The sequence below is a fragment of the Nannobrachium achirus genome, assembly GCF_963921795.1.
Source record: "Nannobrachium achirus genome assembly, chromosome: 4".
Lineage (NCBI taxonomy): Eukaryota > Metazoa > Chordata > Actinopteri > Myctophiformes > Myctophidae > Nannobrachium > Nannobrachium achirus.
Window position 1 is genome coordinate 3,130,585 of NC_137813.1, and position 9,338 is coordinate 3,139,922.

General features: G+C 41.3%; 1 protein-coding gene across 2 annotated transcripts; it reads left to right on the forward strand.

Moving 5' to 3' along the window:
* Positions 1-1,237: 1,237 nt before the first annotated feature.
* Positions 1,238-7,037, forward strand: LOC308283587 (uncharacterized protein). 2 transcript variants are annotated; one of them, XM_080724025.1, is made up of 6 exons: positions 1,238-1,374; positions 2,443-2,477; positions 2,518-2,585; positions 5,206-5,391; positions 5,478-5,680; positions 6,951-7,037. In XM_080724025.1, the coding sequence occupies exons 3-6, from the start codon at positions 2,567-2,569 to the stop codon at positions 7,026-7,028; spliced, it is 486 nt and encodes a 161-aa protein (XP_080580151.1). In that variant the 5' UTR covers positions 1,238-1,374; positions 2,443-2,477; positions 2,518-2,566; the 3' UTR covers positions 7,029-7,037. The 2 variants fall into 2 exon arrangements, with proteins under 2 accessions (XP_080580151.1, XP_080580150.1); XM_080724024.1 differs by lacking the exon at positions 2,518-2,585.
* The last annotated feature ends 2,301 nt before the right edge of the window (positions 7,038-9,338 follow it).

Here is a 9,338-nt window from a genome sequence, read left to right on the forward strand (position 1 = left end):
GTAAAAAAAACTAACCTAGCCCAACCCTACCCTCCCCTGCCCCTTCTTTGTATATACTGTTTGTTTAGACTTACTGTTTTCTTTTTTGTTTTTCTTTACATATCTACTGCATAGTACTGTGTTCTATTTGTCTGTCATTCAATGTTATATGAGATACTTCAATGGTTTCCAGTGGAAATAAGCTTAGTCTTTTCATGGATCTCCTTTTAGTAGACCTTGTACCAGTGAACTGTACCGTCATGAAACTGTACCTTTTCCTATGCAAACTTCTAATAAAGTCTTCAATCAATCAAAGTCCATCAAGGTGTCATCAATTTATAGGCAAAATCTTATGAATATATTTCAAACTATGTAAACTCTACAGATGTTTTAGTGAGAGTAGTAACATTAGTAATGTAAAAGTATAGGGTGAAAAATGATAAAAACAAGTAAAAATAATGTAATATGAGTAATGCATGGATGAAACATACAATGGCAGCTGATTATATGTGCTGTAGGGCCCCTGTAGCAGAATCAACATTGAAATTGTAATTTGATTTTAGTCTCTATTGATTTATTGACAATGAACCAATGACCAATGAAGTGTGACTGGTTATGGGAAGCCGGCTTCCCATATGGGGCTTAAAGGGGCACTCCACCACTTTTCAACCTATGTTCATATAATTGGTCCTCACTCAAAAATAGCTTTTTTCTTTTTTTTTCTTTTTTTTTTCTCAGAGGAGGGCTGTGGGCAGGTCAGAAACCCATCGTCTTGTGACATCATCGATTGCCAATCCAGCTTATAGAAACTGCAGGCTTTCTATTCCTGAAAAGTTGCAATTTTAAAGTGGAAGCCATTGTTCTCGCGATAATAAAAATATAAATATTGTTTTCAAAAATATTGATTATTTCTTTTTTTTGGAAAATGATGATGTCACAAGACGATGGATTCTGAACTTCCCACAGCTCTCCTAGGAGACTTGGACTGAGTAGAAAAAAATTGTGATATTTTATCATGAACATTAGTGAGGACCTATTGAAGACAGGTTGAAAAGTGGTGAACTCTCCTTTAAGTGTTAACAAATGTTATCTGGTTCTGTTGTTAATACTGTACATAATCTTTCTTATAAAAGTGTCAAACTGACATCCAGCTCCTATCATGTTAACAGCAGGCAGTGAGAGCAGAGTGAGTCATAGCAACAGGGAGGAGGAGCCTTACAGAGAGGACTGGAAGCATGAGAAACAATCACTTCTTACAGTCGACAGCCGGCACATACAGTAGATCTATCAAACACAATAAATATTCAGTCAACAATATTTCCTCTTTAATTGTTGCTCAAAACCTTGTTAGACAATGAAGATTAGACGGACACCACCATTAGAGGAGACGATCAGGTGAGTGAAAATCATTAGGCTTTTTCTCATTCCGAGTCATTGGGGTTTAATACTTGGAAACTGCATCAATTGCCTTTAAAATTATGTTATATTATAAAAGTATCAATATAATAATTAATAATCATAATTTTGGTCCACGCTCCATTGGTGTTTTTTTGGTCAATGTATGTTAAATAATTATGTCTTCTGCCTTTAACCATCCTATAACTATAAAGGAACAGTGAGGGATCAAAGTTCAGAGTAGTGTTATAGAGCTCAGGGATCAGTTAAGTGTTGCTCAGGGACACTTCGACACGTAGACTGGGGCTGGGAATTGAACCTTGTGTTCCCCATGCAGCCTCTAGTCTCCTCCCACTCTGCTATGGCCGCCTCCGAGGCTGCCTGTTAATGGATGATCTGTTTTAGACATGGTACACATTATTGTGTATCATTATTTTATGCTTTAACTATTGAAAAATAGCAGATATACAAGCTCACAGCTCGGCTGTGAGCTTGTAGATCTGCTATTTTTGAAAAATCGTGAAAATTATAATTTTGACCCGATTCTATAAGTGTCTTTTGAATCCTTCTAAGATTTTTGGAAAACCCAATGTTTCTATGTCGGCAATCTGGCCAGCCATCGTCAAAGAAAAGGTCCTTTTCACTTAACTGGAGCTCAGTTAGTCTGTTCTTCAGAGACTACTGTATGTCAGTGGTTCTCAAACTTTTTCGTGTGAAGGACCCCCAAAATGATATTTATTTGGCCACGGACCCCCCATCTCAAAATGTTTAGTTCCAGGGACCCACCAGAAGCAAAATTTGAGTTACAAACATTCGCTTTAAAAATACATGTATTCAAATATTTGCACACATTTTCACGACTTTTTCAAAAATAACAGATCTACAAGCTCGGTGCCGCGCTGTGAGCTTGTATATCTGCTATTTTTTTAATAGTTAAAGCATCCGATACTTTTAGGCCTAAATGGGTTAAAAATCAAACAGCAACCGTATGCTGATACTTTGATGTCCTGGTTGTCCTGTATCTTTAGTGACTTGCTTTTCTGTCTGTTTATTTGTCTGTTCCATCAGAATCACATCAGAGCTAAGCACACCACTGCTTCATGGTAAGTATAACATTTATGTTTTGTCCAATCTGTATGGTAGAGTGTAATACCAGTAAGACACCCTATGAGGGCGAGAAGCACACATCTGTATGGTAGAGTGTAATACCAGTAAGACACCCTATGAGGGCGAGAAGCACACATCTGCCTGGGTGACAGCAGACTGCTGGGCGATCGCTGGCGCTTTGGCATGGGATCAACTTTAGTTGTTTAAGTTGGACAAAATGTGGCCAAAATGTGTCCTTATTTTCCCAAATATGGAGATGACTGACTTTTGACATCATAGATGTTTGACATCATAGTCACATGAGACTGAAACAATACATCCATATATGGGCATTCCCAGATATGGGCTTAATATTGATGACATCAGGGATTTCCATATGGGCATAAAAGGGATTGTGTTAGTGTGGTTGCCCTAACAGGGAATCATCTGGGAATGCCCTTTTATTGACTTTTCAGGCCGGGTAGGGAGTTAAATGTAAGCCTATGCTAATCAATAAGGCCAGCCTGGGCCTTGGGCCGGCCCAGTCGACTGACCCTACCCTCCCACATCAGGGACTGTTCAGCAGATTTTTTAGGCAGAGTTGTTTTTACCCCAAGCCATGAGACTTGAACTTGAACTCTGTAAAAGCTAAAAGGTCCTATTAACTCTTTTACTGCTAAACAAGCGCTAGTTCTTTTAAATCGCTTGTTCCGGCCGCCATTACGAGCGTTCGTTCTTTTCCCCTCCACAGCCCGTCTGAGCAGATGATGGGTGGAGCGGTTGTGTACAGTGAGCATTATGTAAACAACCTAAAACATGTAAACATGGCGGCAAACGAGTTAACTCGTTGACTGCTCTATCCCGAGTTTCTCAACCGCGAAAATGCATGTTTGACCCCCAGACGAATCATGATGAAAAACATGATGGCTGCTACAGTATCTCATTAATGCCTGAATGGATTTCCAATCGGATTCTTTTGTTTGAAAGCTGTGAACGGCGTGGTGCATGTCCGTGCATGATCCGTGCACTATCGTGACATTAAAAACAAATCGTGGAACTTCAGCAGTAAGACACCATTTTGTAAAGGGCAGCAAATGTGTTAAGCAGCATAGGAGAATGGTTGTTAGGGGATATTGCCCTTTTTAAGAATCCTGTTGCGCAATATCTCCATGAACCTGACTTGTGATTTTATTTATTAAGTGGTGTTTTTAGTGTTTTTAGTTTTAGTATTTAATATTCTTCTAACTAGCAGCCAGTGAAACAAAATGTCATGTATTTGTGCATTTTATGTATATGTTGAATGACAATAACGCTATCTATCTATCTATGATGTCAGAAGAGAATGAGGTGTGACAGACGGACAGACAGACAGACAGACAGACAGACAGACATACATGAGCTGGAGGTTTTCATACCAGTAAGGCTCCCTAATCGGGAGATAAGCGACCGTAGGTCACTTATCTCCACAAATAGGGCAAAAATGTGTTTTGCCAAAATCTTCCTGATCCATGTTGATGACATGAGTGTAGACATACTGTGTAGTGATTTTCGTGATTTTAGGGCAAAATCTGTAGGAGCAGTGTACAAAAATGTGTTTTTAAAAATCGGCCTGGAGGTGGCGCTATATGGGAGAGATTCATGTTGATGGGATGAGTGTAGACATACTGTGTACCGATTTGCGTGATTTTAGGGCAAAAATTGTAGGAGCAGTGTCCAAAAATGTGTTTTGCAAGAATCGGCCTCATGGTGGCGCTAGAAGAGGGCCATGTGAGAAATGAGGGGTGGGGTCTCCGCGCCGGCAAGGCGGACGAATAGGTACCGGCCCCGGCTGTCCCGGTCGCTCCTAGCCGGAGTTACGGCATTTTATGTGAGCTGCAGTGTAGGGGGTCCTCCACTGGGGGCGCCACCACTTTTGCATCCGTTGTGGAGCAGCAGGAGTTGGTGGTCCCCGGGAATTCCCCGTGAGCAGGCCGGTTGGGGTGGTCATTTGGTCATTTTTGCACATTTTGGATTTTTTTTTCATCTGGGGGTCCCCCAGGGACATGGGGGTCCCTGGAGCTCCGGGGGTCCTTGGAGGTTGTAGTTTGGCAGGCAAGGAACGTGTGTGCAAAATTTGGCATGGATCGGGGCAACGGTTGCGGAGATATGAGCAGGGCAAGAGTGTGACGTGTGAGGTGTGACAGACAGACGGAGGGACGGAGACACTTTGTGGTGGTTTTGATAGTAAAGTGCGACCTGACGGTCGCAACTAAGTAGCGACCTACGGTTGCAACAATCTGAATATGTTACTGTAACTGTGACCGTAGCTCCCATTTAGTATGAAAACCTGCAGATAATGTCCGTCCGTCCTATGCGTCACGCCCCATGTTACGCGCCATATTATGGCCAAGACATCTCCACATATGAAGCTGGCCAATACCTCTATCTGATCACGGACTCCAGATATGTAGAAAGCTGACTCGACCAGCCGGATTAATAGTTTAACCCCCACTTCTTCTTAGGGTGTCTTACTGGTACAATATAACTTTTACAATCTGTATGATAGAGTATTTTAATTCAATATAACTTTGCAATTGGGGTGGTTGTGTTGGTCTCCCTGCACCTCTATTGATTGATTGATTGATTGATTGACTGACTGACTGATTCATTCATTCATTCATTCATTCTGTGAATAAATACAGACATTCTTGACTGTTTCCTCAACAAGATCTCAAGCCTTATTCGTTCTCTCTATCTTGATAACAGGGCGGCTCGTCAATTTCTTCGTTGTTGTGACTGGAGAGACCCTTGGTGCCCATGAAACATTCATTAGACAACTTAACGTACGAAATCAGAAGAATTCTGTGGACCAAAGTGACTTCGTCCTGGCTTTCTGTCCAAGCCCATCACGAGCTGGAACTGATGTCCAGGAGGCGATGAGAAAGATTCCAAGTGAGAAATGATCTTATAAGAGTTGTTGGATTCATTGATCCATCTAGATTTATTATCTGATTCATAATTGTTCTCTCTGTTGAAAGCTGGTAAACCAGTGATTCTGGTGGTGATGCATCACAGACGTGATGTTGCAGCTTATCTAGATGACAGCAGTAGACATGTGACCAGAGAAGATGTCATCCTCACTGTCGACACTCTGTTCTGGGAAGGTGAATTCCTGAAGTGCAGCCGCAATGAGGAAGCCTTCAGTAAAGTCCTGCAGACTGTTGGATATCGTTCCCGAAAGGTTACCATTTATTATTTTCTTCTTATTTACGGATATTCTCTTTTCAGTGCCCTACCCCTACATTGAGGTACAGGCTAAGAAAAATGGCGATCCTTGGAACTTGTTAGGCACGATATTGCACCTATTAGTGCCATTATAATTTGTAGCTCTCTGATATGCCTACTAATCCAATAATTAATTGCCATGACTCGGCTCTTGCTGTTTAGTTTCATATCAAAGATTGCGGCAGAAAATATGTTTTTCGTAAAATGTCCAAGAGATTCACAGAGACCACTTTCACAGCAGCACCAAACACATGTTAACTTCATTCATTCATTTAACACATACAGTTACTTACTCAAGCTCTTCGCCCCCCTTCGAATTAGCTGCCGCGGGGCAATCAGTGTCCCATAAAGTACTGCATGCATTCATTGAAGATAGTTAAAGTTGTACTATGTAACTTTTTTTATAAAACAAATCTTAAAATTCTCCTAACTATTAAATCACAAAAGTTTTAGAAGATCCGCGCCGTGAATTTCAGCCTGTAAAGCCTTCTCTGTATGTAAACTGAGATCCTTGCCGTGGACCGGATCTCGCGCCAAAATTGCGTCATCACACTACCGGCCAATCACAGCGAGGGTTATACAACTGCCGGCCAATCACAGCGCATCTTGAAGTGGGGTCGCTATGGCAGCCATATTTGTTGTCGCCCGTTTGTACCATCCCTTCTCTAGGTAATTTCGCCTACCAGGCAGGGTGAAGGAGTCCGTATCTCTGGAATTACTGAACGCACAGGAACAAGGGACCCCTTAAAAGATAGATCTCAGCGAGGTGGAGGCAGACGCGGGGGTCTGAAGGTACGAAAAACGTCCGAAAGACGCGGACGCGACCGCGGTTTGCTATAGGGCTAATGACCACTAGTTGGGCATCTTACACAGTATGGCTTTAACATGTGTTTGGTCAGTCAGTTTACACTCCTCTCACAGGGTTATTATTGGGTTATTGGGTTGTTTTCAACTACATGCAGCTAGATCATAATTATGGAGCATACTTTACGAGGTTCCCTAAGCCATGTTTAACAGCATTTGTCGATTCCTTTCACAATATCAAAACAACTAAACAGATCCCCCTGCCTCTGGAAATATCTCTATAGGCAGTAGTCACTAGCCTTGACCTATTTATTGCACATATTTGACTGTCTCACCATGACGTTCACATTAAATAATTATATTATTTTCTTTCTCTCCCTTTTTACTTTAAATTTTCTTTTTTGTTCTGTTTTTTTCTATAGTGTTTTTATGTTGTCTGTGGTGTGTCTTTTCTTCTCTGTGTGTTGTTCTTGTCCCTGATGATCCATTATTTGACCTAAGTCATGCTGGATGCTGCCTAGCAGACACCAACTCCTAAGTCATGCTGGATGCTGCCTAGCAGACACCAACTCCTAAGTCATGCTGGATGCTGCCTAGCAGACACCAACTCCTAAGTCATGCTGGATGCTGCCTAGCAGACACCAACTCCTAAGTCATGCTGGATGCTGCCTAGCAGACACCAACTCCTAAGTCATGCTGGATGCTGCCTAGCAGACACCAACTCCTAAGTCATGCTGGATGCTGCCTAGCAGACACCAACTCCTGGATCACCGTCCTCCTCTCCCTCCTCTCCACCAATCCAGAGCTCTGCTGTCACGCTGCATCAGGTCCACATCTTTCCCCTCATAGCTGTGCCTTGTGTTGGCTCCCAGAGTTCCATGTTGCTCACCACCAGTTCAGGGTTCCTGACACACAGTCCTCTGCCAGCCTCATCCTTCTGTCGGTGCCATGGCATTGGTCCGAAATGTCATTGTTCCTACATCCCATTAGTCAGAATCCGGTGAAAGATAAAATAGTGAAAAATACTATGCCTAAACCTAAACCTAACCTCAGTAAAACTATGCCTAAACCTAACCCTAACTAAATTCTGACTAATGAGATGTAGGACTAATGAGATTTCTGACTTATGGGCAGTCCCCCCTTCGGTCACCTTGTCTATGACCTGCAGGAGGCCTCCCGTACAGGTCCACGTTTCTGATGTGGTCCAATGTCAAATTAAGATAGCAACTCTTTCACAATTTGCAGACACTGAACAATCTTTGCCACAGAAAATGATGTAAACCTGTGTTTTAGTCCCTTTATGCCCAGTGATTATGTGTATTATCCACAATAGATCCAAATACATCAGTTGGTGAGGACAATGTGGATCCTTTCTTTCTATAATATTCTGTTCTTAATTATTATCTTCCAGGCCAAGCATAGTACAGTTAGTATGCTACTGTTAGTTTAAATGACACTGTGTCAGGCTTGGATTGAAAAAGAAAGAAAGAAAAGAAAGAAATTAAGTCGTATTGATCTCTTTAAACTAAAGCATCTGACACAGTTTATCATACATTGCTTATCATTATGTTTTTGACAATTTTAGTTTTGATCCATATTATTTCAGACTAGTTGAGCAAATTGTAATGATGCATTGTATTTAAAGTGTACCATTAAAGCCGGAAAAGTATCTGTGTAATTTTAGATTTTTTATTCAAAAACAAATTAATGACCAATCACAGTGAGCTTCTACATCTGCTTTTTTAAATTTTAGAAAATTCTTCAAAGAGAACTACTAAGAACTACTGGCCTTTTTAGAATCAGCCTCAGGTCTTAATGGGTTAAAATATATTGTAAGATGCTGAGTTGTTCTATTGCAATATGTTTGTAATTGTTTAATAATAATAATAGGCCTACATGTTCATTTATGTGACATTAGTAAACTAATCACATCATGTATTCTACTGTGTGCCCGGGTAGCTCAGTCGGTAGAGCTCTCGCCTTTGTACAGCAAGGTCATGGGTTCGATTCCGGGCACCGCCAACTCAGCGTATGAGTAGCATGGCTTGGCAAGTTGTGCGGCAAGTACTGGGAGCTGATGGTAGGTGTGGCGCTCCACCTCAGCAGTCCATCTCCCAGGGGTCTAGCGCATTGTAACGGGGACAGACTCCCGCGTGTTACCAGCTGATACCGACAATAAGCCACTCCCGACCTACTTATTCTACTGAAGAGGCTTCATCAACCTCAGGGGGTGAGAGTTCTGAACACATTGTGGTAACGTTATAGTATAGATTGCTGCCTCATACATTGTTATTGTATTTACTTTTTTCCATGGTAACGTTATAGTATAGATTGCTGCCTCATACATTGTTATTGTATTTACTTTTTTCCATTTTCCCAAAGAATTATTAAAAATAAATGAAAAAACACGGCCTGCTCACGTATTAGGAGGGTAGCATGAGTCACCAGAAAAAATAATGGGTGTTTTTAATGAATCTATCATGGTTAAAATGGAGTTTGAAGTTACAATGGGTGTGTGTGGGGAGAGGCCCTGGGCCTGGAGGGCCTGGTAACATTTACATCAAATATGTAAATACTGAATCAAGCAAATTAAAAACTGTTCAGGGTGTTCATAAAAGCCTGATTAGACGATAAAATTACCAAAAGTGTTTTTGAAAGTGGAATATCCCTTTGAAGTATTCCAAAGGGCTGCACTGGGTGTCCGAAAGGAAAGGAAGTGTTGATCAAATCCAATCCGTTACTGCATTGTCTATTTCTCGCTTCAAATATATTTAAAAAAAAGTTTTAGTTGTAAATCCCACTGTGTGTTT

What these genes read in the sequence shown, in the direction of transcription:
- LOC308283587 (XM_080724024.1), top strand. Translation starts at nt 1,334, where the DNA reads ATGAAGATTAGACGGACACCACCATTAGAGGAGACGATCAG. An exon ending in CCATTAGAGGAGACGATCAG is followed by an intron (nt 1,375 to 2,442) that starts GTGAGTGAAAAT and finishes CTGTTCCATCAG; the next exon opens with AATCACATCAGAGCTAAGCA. An exon ending in AAGCACACCACTGCTTCATG is followed by an intron (nt 2,478 to 5,205) that starts GTAAGTATAACA and finishes TCTTGATAACAG; the next exon opens with GGCGGCTCGTCAATTTCTTC.